The sequence below is a fragment of the Culex quinquefasciatus genome, chromosome 1 (assembly GCF_015732765.1).
Source record: "Culex quinquefasciatus strain JHB chromosome 1, VPISU_Cqui_1.0_pri_paternal, whole genome shotgun sequence".
Classification (NCBI taxonomy): domain Eukaryota; kingdom Metazoa; phylum Arthropoda; class Insecta; order Diptera; family Culicidae; genus Culex; species Culex quinquefasciatus.
The window spans coordinates 126,557,833-126,578,939 of NC_051861.1; the positions used below are offsets into that span (position 1 = coordinate 126,557,833).

Below are 21,107 nucleotides of genomic sequence, written 5' to 3' on the forward strand. Positions count from 1 at the left end.
GTTGTTTTCTCGCTTGTTGTTCTCTCTCGCAGCTCGCTAGCGCGCTCTCGCACTCCATCCGCAATCAGCTAACAAGGCAATATTCATGAAGGTGCGCACTTTTTGTTGCGCTCTTAACTATTATTTATGATTTATATCAATGTTATAATAAATACTCATTTAATAATTTATTACATATTCAATCCTGCAACCCATAATCCCTACAACCTACAACTTTGCCGAATACACCAAATCGATCAAAAAATCCTTCAAAAGTTACAGATTTTTGAACTTTCATACATCATTTTTTTATGGACAGCTGCCAAATTTGTATGTAAAATTATATGGACAAATTAATGGTGCAAAATAGCTTCTTTGGGCACACCAAAGGCACCAAAGAAATTTCAGCGGGATTAAAAATACAAAAAAAAATCGATAAAAAGTCTGAATAAAAAAAGAGTAGATTCAATTATTTTAATACATCTGTATTCGGAAGAATAAATCCAAAGCAGCTGATTCGGAATAATTTGTGATTTGCAAACAAAAATTTGGTTCATCTTACTCATGCCCAACAAAAATAAATTCTAAAATCTAGCAAAATACTTCCAAACACAAACTAATCCAGAAATCCTCTACTAAACGCACCCCCGTTGAAGTTTTCCCTTCAAAAGCTCTTGATCGAAAGTCACCCACCCAGATGATTTGCCCTCGCAGAGACAGAGAGAGAGAGCTTTCCCTCCCCCTCAATTAAAGCACCAGAGTTGGCCATGCTTTCAAAGGGGGAGAGAAAACAACACACAAACGCCAAACAGTAGGCAACCCTCACAACACGCAGACCAGTTCGCTCATTCTCTCTCTCTTTGAACAAGAACCTGTTGTCTTCTGCTGCTGGCTGGAGCCATTCTGAAACATCAGAGCCTACTGTGGCGCAACGTGCGAGGAAGAAGCTAAATTCATTCACTCACAATATTCGAAATTCATTCAAAGTGTCATCGAATGACAGAGGAGCCACCCAGACTGCTTGGCCCTCCTGCTTGGACTGTCAGTGAGAGCTTTTCCGTCGTGTCGAGAAAATGTCGTAGGCGAGTTTTTCCCCCACACACCACAGAGTAGTAGTGGCTTGCTGCGATCGTCGAAAACTTCAAGTTCTTCCAGTAGTTTTTCGGGTTTTTATTTTTTCGAGGGAAAATTGTTGCGCGTTGAAAACGAGTCGGAAAATTGGTGTGAAAACTTAAAATTGAGTGGGCGCGGATCGAAAAAACGAAACGAAAAGTTCTGTGCTGCTGGGAAATTCTGGTGCTACGAGTGTTACATAATTTCGGGGGCAGAAGCGCACGCAGAGATTCGCGCGGAAAACATCCAGAGGAAAGATATATCACAGCAGTAGCCGTCCGATGATTGAGGATTGAGGAAAATTGGCGTGAAATTGTGTGATTAAAGAAAGCAAGCAAGTGGCTAGTTTCTCCATCGTAGTAGGCGGTCCTCCTCCCTCAAAGAACTCTCGATTGGGGTTGGTAATCGGTTGGGATTTTGACGTTTTTGGGGGTTTGCTTTAATTTCTATTTTTAACAATGCAACTCAACTGTTTAAATTTATTCGTTTTATTTATAACTCGTCCCCCGTCAATCGCGAGTATTGATTTTTGTTTGTCCCGCAAAGTTCTTCCAACACCCCCGACGACGAAAGCGACGAGACAAATAATGACCCTCAGAAGCAGGACAGGGATGGAATAATGGTGGGGATGACAAAAGAAAAGGAAAAGACCAGAAAAGAGAGAGAGTGGGAATGAAAATGTGTGGACGATAAATTACAAAGAATGGACTTGTAGCGATCCAAGAAAATGGGGGTTTGTCTTCTTCACTCAGGGAATCACTCGATTATTATTTTTTCAATTCACCTCCTGAACCTACATTTATGAAAAAAAAAAAAATGAATCTGAGTACAGAAGTAAAAATGATATTATATCTAATATCTCAATACATTCGGTCCAATTGCGTCCCCCGTGTGTCCCTATTGAAAATTATTATGTTCGGAAATGTGCTTTATGAGTTATAGACACAAAAATAGTTTGACAGATGAAAAAAAAATGGCTTTCCACTGTTTGCGTAAATATCGGGAACGTTTTTTTGCTTGCATTTTGGCGCAATAAAATACAAACTTCAGCAACCTATTTTCATGAATTTCTTTCTGTTCTAGAATTTAGAATATTTGTACCAAACTATTTTTAGAACATTTCCAACTTTCACAATTATTTTTAATACCAAAAATGAAATTGCTGGAACTGTCAAATAAGATAGTTTACCTAAAATTGTCTCAGCTCAATTAATACAATTTACTGAATATATTTTTAAACAATTTTAGATTTTGACAGTTTTATTAATATTGACAATTTTGATAAATAAACTGATTTTTGAAGTAAACTATTTAAGCGATTTAAATTTTGTAAAATTTGAGATTTGTGAAAGAAGAGACATTTTTTGAATAATAAAACGCCGCTAAAACAATTTTGATGATTTTAACAGGTAAGAAAAATCAGGATTTTTTGTAACTTACACAAAAATTGGACAGTTTATAATTTGTAAACTGTGTAGTGCGCAGTGCGTGGCCGAATGGTTACGCTGTCCGCTTTGTAAGCGGATGATTCTGAGTTCGATTCCCATCTGCTGCCTACTTCCATCGGATGAGGAAGTAAAATGTCGGTCCCGGCCTTGGTTGTTAGGCCGTTAAGTCATTCCAGGTGTAGGAGTTGTCTCCATGCCATAAGTACAAACAACACACCAAACCAAGCCTACTCCGGTGGAATCGCTGGCGGCGGTTGGACTCGCAATCCGAAGGTCGTCAGTTCAAACACTGGGGTGGAAGGTTCCTTGGAGTAAAAAGAGGTTTGGGTGCTCTCCCCATTCAAGCCTTCGGACTCCTAGGTTCGAGCAGAAACTTGCAATAGAGACCACAAAAGACCCGGGGGTCGTTAATGTGGATGGTTTGATTTTTTTTGAAACTGTGTAAATTTTCCAAATTTTCTAATTTTTGGTAATTTCCTAAATATTTTTTTTATTTTCTAAATTTTGTAAATTTTGTTAATTTTATAAATTTTGATAATTTTCAAAATTTTGTTTATTTTCTAAATTATGTTAATTTTATAAATTTTGTAAATTTTACTAATTATGTTTATTTTCTAAATATTGTTAATTTTATTAATTTTGTTAATTTTGTTAATTTTCTTAAATTTGTTATTTTTCATAAATTTGTTAATTTTCATAATTTTGTTAACAAACTTTGTTATAAAACTTGGAAAAATATTTGCAACGGCCTTAGTGTCTAAATTTTGTTAATTTTTTAAATCTTGTAAATTTTTTTTAGTTAATTTGCAAAATCTTGTTAATATTCTGTTTTTTTTTTTTAATTTTGTAAATTCTGCCAATTTTGACAAGTTTTCCAATTTTGTAAACTTTTTTAAAATTCTTTAAATATCAAAAAATGTGATTTTGTAAAATTTTGTAAATTTTTCAAATTTTCCTTATTTTCTATATTTTGTTTTAAAATTTGAAAAATTTCCTAAATTTTGCTTATTTTTTAAATTTTATTTGTTTTCTAAATTTTGTAAATTTTATAAATCTGGGAAATTTTCTAAATTTTGATTTTCTTAATTTGGTAATTTTCTAAATTTTGCTAATTTTTAAATTTTGTTAATTTTCTAAATAACGTTAATTTTCTTAATGTTGATAATTTTCTAATTTTCAAAATTATCTAAATTTTGCAAATTTTCTAATTTTGTTTATTTTTTAAATTTTGTTAATTTTCTAAATCTTGTTATTTTTTAAAATTTTGTTAATTTTCTAAAATCTGTTCATTTTAGAAATTTTGTTAGTTTTCTTCATTTTGTTTAGTTTCAAAATCTTGTTAATTTTCTGATTTTTTTTAATTTTGTTAATTTTGATAATTGATCATTTTGATAACTTTTGCAAACTTTTTGCAATTTTTTCAACTTTTTTATTTAAATTTAGAAAACTTTGTTTTTTTTTTTAATTTTGTTAATTGTCCAAATTTTTAAATTATTTTAATTTAAAAAAAATTGTTTATGTTCTATTTTTTTTTTTAAATTTTCTAAAATCTGTCAATTTATTTATTTTCTTCAGTTTTCTAAATTTCGTTTAATTTCAAAATCTTGTTAATTTTCTGATTTTTTTTTAATTTTTAAAATATTGATTATTGTGATAATTTTGCCAATTTTTGCAATTTTTCCATCCTTGTATTTTTTTTAATTTAAAAAAAATGTATTTTTAAATTTTGTTAATTTTGCAAATTGTTTAAATGATATTAATTTTCTAAATTTTGTTAATTTTCTAAATTTTGTAAATTTTCTAAAATCTGTTAATTTTTATATTTTCTTAAGTTTTTTAAATTTTGTTGAATTTTAAAGTCATGTCATTTTTCTAAATCTTGTTAACCTTCTAAATTTTGAGAATTGTGATTATCTTGCCAATTTTTGTAATTTTTCCAACTTAATTTTTAATTTTGAAAATTTTGTGTTTTTTTTTTTAAATTTTGATAATTTTCCAAATTTTCTTAATATTGTTTATTTTTTAATTTTGTTAATTTGCTAAATTTTGTTAATTTTAATATTCTATAATCTGTGATTTTTTTGAAATTTCGTTAGTTTTGCTGATTTTTTTTTTAAATTTCTTAATCTTGTAAATTTTCTGTTTTTTTTTTGTAATTTTTAACAATTGTGATAATTTTGCCATTTTTTGCAATTTTTCCAACTTTTTATATTTATCAATTTTAGAAAGCTTTGTATTTTTTTTTTGAATTTAGTAAATTTTCCAAATTTTCTAAATTATGTTAATTTTTTTAATTTTGCTTATTTCCTAAATTTTGTTAATTTTCTAAAATTAGTGAATTTTTATATTATCTTTAGTTTTCTAAATTTTGATGAATTTCAAAATTTTGCAAATTTTCTAAATTTTTACAATTGTGATAATTTTGCCAATTTTTGTAATTTTTCCAGCTTTGAATATTTATTTAATCTAGAAAAAAAAATATTTTGTAAATTTTGTAAATTTTCCAAATAATCTAAGTTTAGTAAATTTTCTTATTTTGTAAATTTGCTAAATTTTGTTAATTTTTATAATTTCCTTAGTTTTCTAAATTTTGTTAAATTTTAAAATCTCGTTAATTTTTTAAATTTTAATAACCTTTTAAATTTAGTAAATTTTGACAATTGTGATAATTTTGCCAACTTTTGTTATTTTTCATATTTTTTTTACTTTGATTTTTTTTTCAAATTTTGTTATTTTTCCAAATTTTTTAAATTTTGTTCATTTTCTAATTTCGTTATTTTTCTATATTCTGTTAATTTTCCGAATTTTCTAAATGATGTTAATTTTCTAAATCTGGTCATTTTTATTTTTTCCTATGTTTTCTAAATTTGGTTAAATTTCAAAATCTCGTTAATTAAAAACTTTGTTAACCTTTTAAATTTTCTAAATTTTGAAAATTGTCGTAATTTTGCCATTTTTTGTAATTGTTCTAACTTTTTTGTTTTAAATTTTGATTTTTTTTTAAATTTTGGAAATTTTCTAATTTTTTACATGATGTTAATTTTCTTAATGATGTAAATTTTCAAAATTTTGTTGATTTTCAAAATTTTCTAAATGATGTTAATTTTTAAAATCTGGTTAATTTTAAAAAAATTGTTAACCTTTTAAATTTAGTAAATTTTGACAATTGTGTTAATTTTGCCAATTTTTGTAATTTTTCATACTTTTTTTTTAATTTTTAAAATTAAGATTTTTTTTTTCAAATTTTGTTTATTTTTCTTTTTTTTTAATTTTTTATTTGCTAATTTTGATAATTTTCTAAATTCTGTTGTTTGGAAATGTTAATTTTCTAAATCTGGTAATTTTTATATTTTCCTAAGTTTTCTAAATTTTGTTAAATTTAAAAAAAAATGTGTGCTAATTTTCAAAAAAAAAATTCACCTTTTTAATTTTGTAATAGTGGTAATTTTGCCATTTTTTGTAATTGTTCTAACTTTTTTTTTATTTTGAAATTTTTGATTTTTTTGAAATTTGATATTTTTTAAATTATGCAAATTTTCTAAATTTTGTTAATTTTTTATTTTCTAAATTTTGTTTATTTTCTAAAATCTGTTAATTTTTAAAATTTTGTTAGGTTTCTAAATTTTGTAATTTTTTTACCTTTTTTTTCAATTATTCCAACTTTTTTTTTAATTAGGATTTTTTTAAATTTTGTTTATTTTCTAAATTTTGTAAGTTTTTTTAAAATCTGTTAATTTTCATATTTTCTTTAGCTTTCTAAATTTTGTTAAATTTCAAAATCATGATAATTTTCTAAATTTTATTAATCTTTGACAATTTGGACAATTTTGCAGAATTTCTGCAGTATTTTAAAATTCATAGCATATCAGAAACAATTCCATCGGGTCGCAACGAGTGTCATAAAATTCAGGAGCCACCCAAGTCGTCTAAGGCAATTTCACGGGCTGTGCCGTGAGCGGCGTGATTTACGCACTTTTGGGGCAACATCCGAGCTTTCATCACAGCTGGCCATGACCATCATATCTTGGTGGGGAGGGTGGAAAAACCATCAAATTCAGAACCGCACACGGGCTACTTAGGTGTTTTTTTTTCTTTTTTCGACGAGGGAAGAAAGTCTTCCACCGGATGTTGACGTTCTGATTAATTGGATGGCTTTTAAATCCTGTCAAGGTTCTTTTTATTTTTTGTCTTGTTTTGTTGTCTCCATCGTTGATGGTGACAACCGGATGTGGACCCCTCTTGGTTGCAAAGAATGGCGCAGATCCAATTGAATCAATTTAGGAGCTTTTCCGTTCCCACTGAAGAAGGTTCGTTGATCCTTCGGCAATGTTGCCACTTTGTAGCGCCGCTCCCCATCTGTTGAATGGAAAGATATTCAAAAAGGAGATAACAGGGAGGAAAGTGAATAAATAAACACCCAGCCATTTCGTCTTGTAAAGTGGGATCATAGCACCCTCTGACTTGACTTGACTTGACCTGACTGCGATTGAGAAGGGGGTTCGTTTGGGGTTGAACTGACATTACCATGGAGACGCATGGTGTTTTTTAAACTTTGACTCACTAGCACATTTGCACCGGCAGCACCAGCTATCGAATCACTAGCACCAAGCACAACAAAATAATCAAATTTCAAACGTTTCAATAATAGTGTAAAAGATTTCAAAACAAGATGACATCAGCACTCAATGAGCACCACCGTTAGCACCTACCACCAAAAAAGCACTAACAAAAAGAGAGTACCACTAGCACCAACCAATCCGTGTGTTATGAGTGTTTTGTTTGAGTGTGTGTGTTTACCATAAAATCCCGTAAAAAGAGTTGTTTCAAAACAAATCCATTCCTGCCTGCCTGCCTGCGAAAAAAAAATCACAACCAAAAAAAAAGTTACAAAAATCACCCACACACACCGAAGTTTGTGCACGTGAGCACCAGCCACCACCTTCACATCAAAACAGCAACAGACGAAAGAGTTTTTAGCCTAAATCTCTGCAAACTTCCCGTCATCTTACAAACAAAAAAACATGGCCAACACGGCGCATTTATTTCGTAGACAAAGCTCGCGCGATTTGATCCAGCAGGCGACGGTGCGCAGCTTGGATGAGCTAGAGCTAAGGGTTAGTATAGCTTGAGATTTATCAAAAATACATGAATTTTGGAAATATTAGGTGTGCGTCACGAGAATGGTCATTTTTTTTAATTTAAAAGGAATCTTTAATTTTTTTTACACCAAAATAAATGCTTCATTTTGGTTTTACTACCAGAAAAGAAAAAAAGCCATACATTTAGTCAAATAAAAATAATGAGGTTTTGGATAGTAATTTCAAAACTAACAGCAAAAATGGAAATGAAAATACTCACAATAAATTAAAAAATGTGTAAAAGCAACTAAAAAAAACTCAACTATAAAACGAAAATCTAAAATGCCAAAAAAGACAAAAATGACAAAAATGACAAAAATGACAAAAATGACAAAAATGACAAAAATGACAAAAATGACAAAAATGACAAAAATGACAAAAATGACAAAAATGACAAAAATGACAAAAATGACAAAAATGACAAAAATGACAAAAATGACAAAAATGACAAAAATGACAAAAATGACAAAAATGACAAAATGACAAAAATGACAAAAATGACAAAAATGACAAAAATGACAAAAATGACAAAAATGACAAAAATGACAAAAATGACAAAGATGACAAAAATGACAAAAATGACAAAAATGACAAAAATGACAAAAATGACAAAAATGACAAAAATGACAAAAATGACAAAAATGACAAAAATGACAAAAATGACAAAAATGACAAAAATGACAAAAATGACAAAAATGACAAAAATGACAAAAATGACAAAATGACAAAAATGACAAAAATGACAAAAATGACAAAAATGACAAAAATGACAAAAATGACAAAAATGACAAAAATGACAAAAATGACAAAAATGACAAAAATGACAAAATGACAAAAATGACAAAATGACAAAAATGACAAAAATGACAAAAATGACAAAAATGACAAAAATGACAAAAATGACAAAAATGACAAAAATGACAAAAATGACAAAAATGACAAAAATGACAAAATGACAAAAATGACAAAAATGACAAAATGACAAAAATGACAAAAATGACAAAAATGACAAAAATGACAAAAATGACAAAAATGACAAAAATGACAAAAATGACAAAATGACAAAATGACAAAATGACAAAAATGACAAAATGACAAAAATGACAAAAATGACAAAAATGACAAAAATGACAAAAATGACAAAAATGACAAAAATGACAAAAATGACAAAAATGACAAAAATGACAAAAATGACAAAAATGACAAAAATGACAAAAATGACAAAAATGACAAAAATGACAAAAATGACAAAAATGACAAAAATGACAAAAATGACAAAATGACAAAATGACAAAAATGACAAAAATGACAAAAATGACAAAAATGACAAAATGACAAAATGACAAAAATGACAAAAATGACAAAAATGACAAAATGACAAAAATGACAAAAATGACAAAATGACAAAATGACAAAAATGACAAAAATGACAAAATGACAAAAATGACAAAAATGACAAAAATGACAAAAATGACAAAAATGACAAAAATGACAAAATGACAAAATGACAAAAATGACAAAAATGACAAAAATGACAAAAATGACAAAAATGACAAAATGACAAAAATGACAAAAATGACAAAAATGACAAAAATGACAAAATGACAAAAATGACAAAAATGACAAAAATGACAAAAATGACAAAATGACAAAAATGACAAAAATGACAAAAATGACAAAAATGACAAAAATGACAAAATGACAAAAATGACAAAAATGACAAAAATGACAAAAATGACAAAAATGACAAAAATGACAAAAATGACAAAAATGACAAAAATGACAAAAATGACAAAAATGACAAAAATGACAAAAATGACAAAATGACAAAAATGACAAAAATGACAAAAATGACAAAATGACAAAAATGACAAAAATGACAAAAATGACAAAAATGACAAAATGACAAAAATGACAAAATGACAAAAATGACAAAAATGACAAAAATGACAAAAATGACAAAAATGACAAAAATGACAAAATGACAAAAATGACAAAAATGACAAAATGACAAAAATGACAAAAATGACAAAAATGACAAAAATGACAAAAATGACAAAAATGACAAAATGACAAAAATGACAAAAATGACAAAAATGACAAAATGACAAAATGACAAAATGACAAAAATGACAAAAATGACAAAAATGACAAAAATGACAAAAATGACAAAAATGACAAAAATGACAAAAATGACAAAATGACAAAAATGACAAAATGACAAAAATGACAAAAATGACAAAATGACAAAAATGACAAAAATGACAAAAATGACAAAAATGACAAAAATGACAAAAATGACAAAATGACAAAAATGACAAAAATGACAAAAATGACAAAAATGACAAAAATGACAAAAATGACAAAATGACAAAAATGACAAAAATGACAAAAATGACAAAATGACAAAAATGACAAAAATGACAAAAATGACAAAATGACAAAAATGACAAAAATGACAAAAATGACAAAAATGACAAAAATGACAAAAATGACAAAATGACAAAAATGACAAAATGACAAAAATGACAAAAATGACAAAAATGACAAAAATGACAAAAATGACAAAATGACAAAAATGACAAAATGACAAAAATGACAAAAATGACAAAATGACAAAATGACAAAAATGACAAAAATGACAAAATGACAAAAATGACAAAAATGACAAAAATGACAAAAATGACAAAAATGACAAAAATGACAAAATGACAAAAATGACAAAAATGACAAAAATGACAAAAATGACAAAAATGACAAAAATGACAAAAATGACAAAAATGACAAAAATGACAAAAATGACAAAAATGACAAAATGACAAAATGACAAAAATGACAAAAATGACAAAAATGACAAAAATGACAAAAATGACAAAAATGACAAAATGACAAAAATGACAAAAATGACAAAAATGACAAAATGACAAAAATGACAAAAATGACAAAAATGACAAAAATGACAAAAATGACAAAATGACAAAAATGACAAAAATGACAAAAATGACAAAAATGACAAAAATGACAAAATGACAAAATGACAAAAATGACAAAAATGACAAAATGACAAAAATGACAAAATGACAAAAATGACAAAAATGACAAAAATGACAAAATGACAAAATGACAAAATGACAAAAATGACAAAATGACAAAAATGACAAAAATGACAAAAATGACAAAAATGACAAAAATGACAAAATGACAAAAATGACAAAAATGACAAAAATGACAAAAATGACAAAATGACAAAATGACAAAAATGACAAAAATGACAAAAATGACAAAATGACAAAAATGACAAAATGACAAAATGACAAAAATGACAAAAATGACAAAATGACAAAAATGACAAAATGACAAAATGACAAAAATGACAAAATGACAAAAATGACAAAATGACAAAAATGACAAAAATGACAAAAATGACAAAATGACAAAAATGACAAAATGACAAAAATGACAAAATGACAAAATGACAAAAATGACAAAATGACAAAATGACAAAAATGACAAAAATGACAAAAATGACAAAATGACAAAAATGACAAAAATGACAAAATGACAAAAATGACAAAAATGACAAAAATGACAAAATGACAAAAATGACAAAATGACAAAAATGACAAAAATGACAAAATGACAAAAATGACAAAAATGACAAAAATGACAAAAATGACAAAATGACAAAAATGACAAAAATGACAAAAATGACAAAATGACAAAATGACAAAAATGACAAAATGACAAAAATGACAAAAATGACAAAAATGACAAAATGACAAAAATGACAAAAATGACAAAAATGACAAAAATGACAAAAATGACAAAAATGACAAAATGACAAAAATGACAAAATGACAAAAATGACAAAAATGACAAAATGACAAAATGACAAAAATGACAAAAATGACAAAATGACAAAAATGACAAAATGACAAAAATGACAAAATGACAAAAATGACAAAATGACAAAATGACAAAAATGACAAAAATGACAAAAATGACAAAATGACAAAAATGACAAAAATGACAAAATGACAAAAATGACAAAAATGACAAAAATGACAAAAATGACAAAAATGACAAAAATGACAAAATGACAAAAATGACAAAATGACAAAAATGACAAAAATGACAAAAATGACAAAATGACAAAAATGACAAAAATGACAAAAATGACAAAAATGACAAAATGACAAAAATGACAAAATGACAAAAATGACAAAAATGACAAAATGACAAAAATGACAAAAATGACAAAATGACAAAAATGACAAAAATGACAAAAATGACAAAAATGACAAAATGACAAAAATGACAAAAATGACAAAAATGACAAAATGACAAAATGACAAAAATGACAAAATGACAAAAATGACAAAATGACAAAAATGACAAAAATGACAAAATGACAAAAATGACAAAATGACAAAATGACAAAAATGACAAAAATGACAAAAATGACAAAAATGACAAAAATGACAAAAATGACAAAAATGACAAAAATGACAAAATGACAAAAATGACAAAATGACAAAAATGACAAAATGACAAAATGACAAAAATGACAAAAATGACAAAAATGACAAAAATGACAAAATGACAAAATGACAAAAATGACAAAAATGACAAAATGACAAAAATGACAAAAATGACAAAATGACAAAAATGACAAAATGACAAAATGACAAAAATGACAAAAATGACAAAATGACAAAAATGACAAAAATGACAAAAATGACAAAAATGACAAAAATGACAAAAACAAAAATGACAAAATGACAAAAAAATGACAAAAATGACAAAAATGACAAAAATGACAAAAATGACAAAAATGACAAAATGACAAAAATGACAAAAATGACAAAATGACAAAAATGACAAAAATGACAAAAATGACAAAAATGACAAAAATGACAAAAATGACAAAATGACAAAATGACAAAAATGACAAAAATGACAAAAATGACAAAAATGACAAAATGACAAAATGACAAAAATGACAAAAATGAAAAAATGACAAAAATGACAAAAATGACAAAATGACAAAATGACAAAATGACAAAAATGACAAAAATGACAAAATGACAAAATGACAAAAATGACAAAAATGACAAAAATGACAAAAATGACAAAAATGACAAAAATGACAAAATGACAAAATGACAAAAATGACAAAAATGACAAAATGACAAAAATGACAAAATGACAAAAATGACAAAAATGACAAAATGACAAAATGACAAAAATGACAAAAATGACAAAATGACAAAAATGACAAAAATGACAAAAATGACAAAAATGACAAAAATGACAAAAATGACAAAAATGACAAAAATGACAAAAATGACAAAATGACAAAAATGACAAAAATGACAAAAATGACAAAAATGACAAAATGACAAAAATGAAAATGAAAAATGACAAAAATGACAAAAATGACAAAATGACAAAAATGACAAAAATGACAAAAATGACAAAAATGACAAAAATGACAAAAATGACAAAAATGACAAAATGACAAAAATGACAAAATGACAAAAATGACAAAATGACAAAAATGACAAAAATGACAAAAATGACAAAAATGACAAAATGACAAAAATGACAAAATGACAAAATGACAAAAATGACAAAAATGACAAAAATGACAAAAATGACAAAATGACAAAAATGACAAAATGACAAAAATGACAAAAATGACAAAATGACAAAAATGACAAAAATGACAAAATGACAAAAATGACAAAATGACAAAAATGACAAAATGACAAAAATGACAAAAATGACAAAAATGACAAAAATGACAAAAATGACAAAAATGACAAAAATGACAAAAATGACAAAAATGACAAAAATGACAAAAATGACAAAAATGACAAAAATGACAAAAATGACAAAATGACAAAAATGACAAAAATGACAAAAATGACAAAAATGACAAAAATGACAAAATGACAAAAATGACAAAATGACAAAATGACAAAAATGACAAAATGACAAAATGACAAAAATGACAAAAATGACAAAAATGACAAAAATGACAAAATGACAAAAATGACAAAAATGACAAAATGACAAAAATGACAAAAATGACAAAAATGACAAAAATGACAAAATGACAAAAATGACAAAAATGACAAAATGACAAAAATGACAAAATGACAAAAATGACAAAATGACAAAAATGACAAAATGACAAAAATGACAAAAATGACAAAATGACAAAAATGACAAAAATGACAAAATGACAAAATGACAAAAATGACAAAAATGACAAAAATGACAAAAATGACAAAATGACAAAATGACAAAAATGACAAAAATGACAAAATGACAAAAATGACAAAATGACAAAAATGACAAAATGACAAAAATGACAAAAATGACAAAAATGACAAAAATGACAAAAATGACAAAATGACAAAAATGACAAAAATGAGAAAAATGAGAAAATGACAAAAATGACAAAAATGACAAAAACAAAATGACAAAAATGACAAAAATGACAAAAATGACAAAAATGACAAAATGACAAAAATGACAAAATGACAAAATTACAAAAATGACAAAAATGACAAAAATGACAAAAATGACAAAAATGACAAAATGACAAAAATGACAAAAATGACAAAAATGACAAAGATGACAAAAATGACAAAATGACAAAAATGACAAAAATGACAAAAATGACAAAATGACAAAATGACAAAAATGACAAAAATGACAAAAATGACAAAAATTACAAAAATTACAAAAATGACAAAAATGACAAAAATGACAAAAATGACAAAAATGACAAAAATGACAAAAATGACAAAAATGACAAAGATGACAAAAATGACAAAAATGACAAAAAATACAAAAATTACAAAAATTACAAAAATCAAAAACTACAAACATTACAAAAATTACAAAAATTACAATAATTACAAAAATTACAAAAATTACAAAAATTACAAAAATTACAAAAATTACAAAAATTACAAAAATTACAAAATTACAAAAATTACAAAATTACAAAAATTACAAAATTACAAAAATTACAAAATTACAAAATTACAAAATTACAAAATTACAAAATTACAAAAATTACAAAAGTTACAAAAATTACAAAGATTACAAAAATTACAAAATTACAAAAATTACAAAATTACAAAATTACAAAAATACAAAATTACAAAATTACAAAAATTACAAAAATTACAAAATTACAAAAATTACAAAAATTACAAAAATTACAAAATTACAAAATTACAAAATTACAAAAATTACAAAAATTACAAAAATTACAAAAATTACAAAAATTACAAAAATTACAAAAATTACAAAAATTACAAAAATTACAAAAATTACAAAAATTACAAAAATTACAAAAATATCAAAAATAACAAAAATTACAAAAACACAAAATACAAAAATTACAAAAAAAATACAAAAATTACAAATAATACAAAAAAATGTTCTAACAAAAATATTTTTTTTGATTAAAAAAAAGCTCTAGAAATCAATAACTCTAGGTTACAAAACAACCAATGCGCCACGGGTTTCCTATGTACATAGGACCTTTTGATAAAGTTAGCGAGAATTGATAATTATTAAATAACTAATCGTAAATAAGATATAAAACAACGAAAAACGCAGCAGGCTTCGCTCTCCGAATCCCCCTTGACATTTCTCCGCTCCACATTCCGAGAGCAAACTCATCTCACTTCCCCGTCAAAAATGCCCCAGCACCAGCCGACCTTCTTCCAGGCGGACCGCTGGTGCCGGGAACGGATGGAGGCCGCCCGTCGAGCACGTCTGTCCGACCGCGCCCAGTGGCACGAAGTGCACGCCCTCCAGGACGCAACCCGAAGCCGGATTTCCGCCGTCTACGAATCCACCGGTTACGGACGCCGCCCGGTGGACAATTTGTCCCGACTGGCCGAGCTGAACATTTCCCCGGAGTGGCCGTCGGGCGGAGTCCCGCGCACTTCCACCGGCACCGTTGGACGGTTCGCTTGGAGGCCGCTGGAGCGGGCCGCGGTGGTCCACCCGAGGCCGGGACATTTCAGCAAGTGGCCCGTGACGCATACCAAATGAACGCATAAATAAATCATTGTTTTTGTTGACAAAATTTGACGTTTCTCTGTTGTTTTGTTTTTGTTTTGATTTCGAACAAAGGAACTCCGAAGTCGACTGGTGCGGGCGGAAAATGGCAGTGGCGGACCGGGTGGGGGCCGGAGCGTGGCCTACGGGGCCACCAACCAGGCCTTCATTTCGGACGATGACCCACCGATGGCACGGATTTTGGACCTGGACATGGGGCCGGCGTCGGCGCCACCGACGGGACCGAAGGGAGCTGGGGGAAAGTTGGCAGCGCAAATGTCCGTGCACGAGCAGATTGTGGCGGCCGAGCAGGCCGCGGCGGAAAGGCCCGAGGATGATCGGGAAGCCTGGGACAGCAAGTGGACGTTCCTGTTGGCGACCATAGGGTAAGGTGGCGGATTATTGTTTTGGTTTCGGTTATGTTTAAATTAGACCTGAAATCGCCTTCAGTATGGTGGTCACACCAGATGTTCCGGATACCGGTTCCCATGTCATCAAATATCCTTTCTCCCCTTAGTTACGCCGTCGGCCTCGGCAACGTGTGGCGCTTCCCGTATCTGGCGCAGAAAAATGGCGGCGGAGCCTTTCTGGTGCCGTACTTTGTGATGCTGCTGCTGCAGGGCATTCCGATCTTCTACCTGGAGCTGGCGATCGGCCAACGGCTGCGGAAGGGCGCGATCGGGGTGTGGCACCAGGTGTCCCCGTATCTCGGGGGGATCGGCATTTCGTCCGCCTTTGTGAGCTACATTGTGGCGCTGTACTACAACACGATCATCGCGTGGTGCCTGATCTACCTGGTGCACAGCGTCGAGTCGCCGCTGCCGTGGGCCGAGTGCCCGAAGCGGTTGTACAAGAACTTTACCTACGACATTGAGCCGGAGTGCGTGGTGTCGTCGCCGACCAAGTACTACTGGTACAGGGAGACGTTGAAGGCGTCGCCGAGCGTGAACGAGCCGGAGGATATCAACTACAACGTGGCGATCGCGCTGATCACGGCCTGGTTCCTGGTGTACATGTGCATGGTCCAGGGCATCACGGAGTCCAGCAAGATTGTGTACATTACGGCGATCTTCCCGTACGTGGTGCTGATCATCTTCTTCTTCCGCGGGATTACGCTGAAGGGTGAGTGAAGTTAGCCCTCTCGTAACCTGCGATAAATCATGATCTTCAACACTTTGCAGGTGCCTCGGACGGCGTAATGCACCTCTTTACACCGCGCTGGGAGTCGATCCTGGAGCCGGTGGTGTGGCTGGAGGCCGGCACGCAGATCTTCTTCTCGCTGGGGCTGGCCTTCGGCGGACTGATCGCGTTCAGCTCGTACAATCCGGCCAACAACAACTGCTACCGGGACGCGCTGGTGGTGTCCTTCACGAACTGCAGCACCAGCATGTTCGCCGGAGTGGTGGTCTTTTCCGTGATCGGATTCAAGGTAAGATCGTCGAGCTAGTGAAGATCCCAACTGATCGCGTACTCCTTTTCAGGCCCACTCGATCTTCGACTCGTGCGTGGAGGAACGAACCGCGCTGATGGCGCTGAACAAGACGGCCGAAGCCGACCTCCCCGTTTGCGATCTTCAGAAGGAACTCGAAAACGTAAAGCCCCTCCTCCTCTTGATCGTCGATCGTGTAGTCGTGTTCAATGTTGTTGCCAACCGGTTTGTTGTTCTGTCCTATAACCAAGAGCTAACCTCACTTTCTTCCGCGATCGCTTCAATCCTCTCGCTTAGTAGCTACCTTTTTCTTAGTAGATTTTCGATCGTAGCTTGTGATCTCCACCTTACTAACCCTAATCTTAACGACAGAGTGCCTCCGGAACCGGTCTGGCGTTCATCATCTTCACCGAGGCGATCAACCAGTTTCCGGCGGCCCAGCTGTGGGCCGTCCTGTTCTTCCTGATGCTGTTCACGCTCGGCATCGATTCGCAGTTTGGGACGCTCGAGGGCGTGACCACCTCGCTCGTGGACATGAAGCTCTTTCCGAACGTGCCCAAGGAGGTCATCACGGGGGTAAGTAACCCTTCAAGGTTATGGGTGATCGTACGTACTAATACGCTTTTCTTTTAGGGTCTCTGCCTGTCGTGCAGCATTCTGTCGATGTGCTTTGCGAACGGCGCTGGAAGTTACATCTTCCAGCTGATGGACAGCTTCGCCGGAAGTTACACGCTGCTGATCATAGCGTTCTTTGAGTGCATCGGGGTTAGCTATATTTACGGGATTAAGAGGTAGGATTGGAATAAATTTTAGGTAAAATTTATTACCCAAAATATACATAAAAGTACACTTTTGGCAATTTTGACAATTTTGACAATTTTGACAATTTTGACAATTTTGACAATTTTGACAATTTTGACAATTTTGACAATTTTGACAATTTTGGCAATTTTGACAATTTTGACAATTTTGACAATTTTGACAATTATGACAATTTTGACAATTTTGACAATTTTGACAATTTTGACAATTTTGACAATTTTGACAATTTTGACAATTTTGACAATTTTGACAATTTTGACAATTTTGACAATTTTGACAATTTTGACAATTTTGTCAATTTTGTCAATTTTGTCAATTTTGACAATTTTGACAATTTTGACAATTTTGACAATTTTGACAATTTTGACAATTTTGACAATTTTGGCAATTTTGACAATTTTGACAATTTTGACAATTTTGACAATTTTGACAATTTTGACAATTTTGACAATTTTGGCAATTTTGACAATTTTGACAATTTTGACAATTTTGACAATTATGACAATTTTGACAATTTTGACAATTTTGACAATTTTGACAATTTTGACAATTTTGACAATTTTGACAATTTTGACAATTTTGACAATTTTGACAATTTTGACAATTTTGACAATTTTGACAATTTTGACAATTTTGGCAATTTTGACAATTTTGACAATTTTGACAATTTTGACAATTTTGACAATTTTGACAATTTTGACAATTTTGACAATTTTGACAATTTTTGACAATTTTGTCAATTTTGTCAATTTTGTCAATTTTGACAATTTTGACAATTTTGACAATTTTGACAATTTTGACAATTTTGACAATTTTGACAATTTTGGCAATTTTGACAATTTTGACAATTTTGACAATTTTGACGATTTTGACAATTTTGACAATTTTGACAATTTTGACAATTTTGACAATTTTGACAATTTTGACAATTTTGTCAATTTTGTCAATTTTGACAATTTTGACAATTTTGACAATTTTGACAATTTTGACAATTTTGACAATTTTGACAATTTTGACGATTTTGACAATTTTGTCAATTTTGACAATTTTGACAATTTTGACAATTTTGAAAATTTTGACAATTTTGACAATTTTGACAATTTTGACAATTTTGACAATTTTGACAATTTTGACAATTTTGACAATTTTGACATTTTTTACAATTTTGACAATTTTTACAATTTTTACAATTTTGACAATTTTGACAATTTTCATTATTTTTGTAATTTTTGTGATTTTTTTTGTATTTTTTGTCATTAGCTATCATATGTTTATCTGTGATGGAAGTGTCTCAAAATTGACAGCTGTTTGTTTACTTTGCAAAAACAACCAAACCACTCAAACCAAAAGACTTATTTCTGGGTTAAATGTTCCTCTTTCAGGTTCGCCGACGACATCGAGCTGATGACCGGTTCGCGACCCCATCTCTACTGGATGCTGTGCTGGAAGTACATCTCCCCCATTGCCATGCTGACGATCCTGGTGGCGTCCTTTATCGAGCTGGCCTCCGAGGGAAGCAGCTATCCGGGCTGGAACCCGCTGACCGGCAACACGGACAACCTCGAGTGGCCTCACTGGTGCGTGGTGGTCGCGATTCTGCTCGTTTGCGTGTCCATCCTGTGGATTCCCGGCGTGGCCATCTGTCGGTGAGTAGCAGCAACTCGCAGCTGTCAAAACAGAGGGCGGCTCCTACTGTTGATTTTTTTCTAGGTTATGTGGCATTAACATAATTGAGGATACGGAACCGGCCTGGTTCCCGTCGGCGGAACTGCGGGACTCGCACGGGATTGTGCCGCACGAGCCGACGGATATTGAGATTTCGCTGTTTTGCATCCGGCCGGATGGGTCGGAGGGGCTTTGCTGTCCGACTTACGGAACGAGGGAGCAGCCGCTGGACGAGGAGGAAGAGTAAGGTGGGAGGGCGAGGGGGACAGGAAAACGAAGAGTGACAGATGACAATAAGGAAAGGGGTTAGTTAGGGGAGGAAAGTAAACAAAACATATTCAAATTATGACGGGAAGGTAAACAAGAGCTGTTGAAGTTTAATTTGACAGTCCACGTTTTTTGTTCATAAATTTACCAAACATTCAATTCAGCTGTCAGAACGAGCTGTCAAAGTTATTTATACGTTCAAAAAGATTAACTCATTTAGGACTATTATTGTCCTATTAATTTGAAACTACATTAAAAAAAAAACAAATTGATTTTAATTTTAGAAACGAACTGTTAAGCAAAAGCACGACACAGAAGCGCACGTAAATAAAAGTGAAAACAAACAGCAACTATAGTTAAGGTCACTAATAAGCGTCGTTAAGTGAGAATAACAAAACAATAAACACATTCCAATAAAAGGGAAAAAACCTTGTAAATGTTGGTCGTAGTTTTGATCGGTAATATTAAAAGTGACATTAAAAAAAAAACAACAACAAGACTATAAAAAAAACTAATAATCTATCGTGAGGAAAACAACAAGAATTATACAATATATATACTTACCTTAAAGCAAATAGTTATTTATACCGGACGGGTTAAACTTGCAAAGTGCCCCTCTCATATCATTAAAACCCGTTGATGCGGAAGAGTAAAAACCACACGTAAATCAATGCAGCTCTCTCGACGATTATACAAAGGAAAACACACAATACCATAGAACTACAATAGGAATTTACCTATATTATATAGTGTAGAAAACTTTGACTGGCGCGAGTTTAGGTTTCCCGGCCCGATCCAAGTAGGCTACACCAGTCAAAACAAATCATCCAAGTATACCGTGTTCGCACCAGGAAGTCATTTTAAACCGAAATCAACCATTCGCCGTATTGTTTTGAGACCCGAGCAAAAGCTGTGACTGCGAGAAAAAAAAAAAACAAAAGTTGTTTGCACACTGCAAAATCTTACCAGAATATCTAGTTGTGGCACCGATACGTATTTACAGTACATTTTAAGGGTTGACCGACCGAAAAGGGCAATATAAAACTGTAAAAAAATATACATTTACCATTAACAAAAAAAACCTTAGAATTAACGCAAATATTAGATGTTACTCGAACAAACGTGGCTGTTTTAACCCCCCTTAATCGTTGCCAA

At 30.9% G+C, this 21,107-nt stretch overlaps 2 protein-coding genes across 7 annotated transcripts in view; one reads left to right on the plus strand and one right to left on the minus strand.

Annotated features, from left to right (window-relative positions):
• Positions 1-21,107, minus strand: part of LOC6035167 (tRNA dimethylallyltransferase) — a 270,808-nt gene that overhangs the window by 22,884 nt on the left and 226,817 nt on the right. The gene's annotated exons all lie outside the window — the stretch shown is intronic.
• Positions 862-20,899, plus strand: LOC6035090 (sodium-dependent neutral amino acid transporter B(0)AT3). Of its 5 annotated transcripts, none has more exons than XM_038249646.1 (10): positions 862-1,489; positions 7,072-7,654; positions 15,845-16,155; positions 16,287-16,891; positions 16,951-17,198; positions 17,251-17,361; positions 17,571-17,774; positions 17,832-17,989; positions 19,403-19,666; positions 19,731-20,899. In XM_038249646.1, the coding sequence occupies exons 2-10, from the start codon at positions 7,562-7,564 to the stop codon at positions 19,930-19,932; spliced, it is 2,196 nt and encodes a 731-aa protein (XP_038105574.1). In that variant the 5' UTR covers positions 862-1,489; positions 7,072-7,561; the 3' UTR covers positions 19,933-20,899. The 5 variants fall into 5 exon arrangements, with proteins under 5 accessions (XP_038105574.1, XP_038105572.1, XP_038105573.1 ...); XM_038249644.1 differs by having other exon boundaries at positions 7,105-7,654; XM_038249645.1 differs by having other exon boundaries at positions 7,122-7,654.

Bases quoted from the DNA above. Each gene is read 5' to 3' on its own strand.
- LOC6035090 (XM_038249646.1), top strand. From the start codon at position 7,562: ATGGCCAACACGGCGCATTTATTTCGTAGACAAAGCTCGCGCGATTTG. The intron at 16,892-16,950 runs GTGAGTGAAGTT...AACACTTTGCAG, and splicing joins CCGCGGGATTACGCTGAAGG to GTGCCTCGGACGGCGTAATG. The intron at 19,667-19,730 runs GTGAGTAGCAGC...ATTTTTTTCTAG, and splicing joins CCCGGCGTGGCCATCTGTCG to GTTATGTGGCATTAACATAA.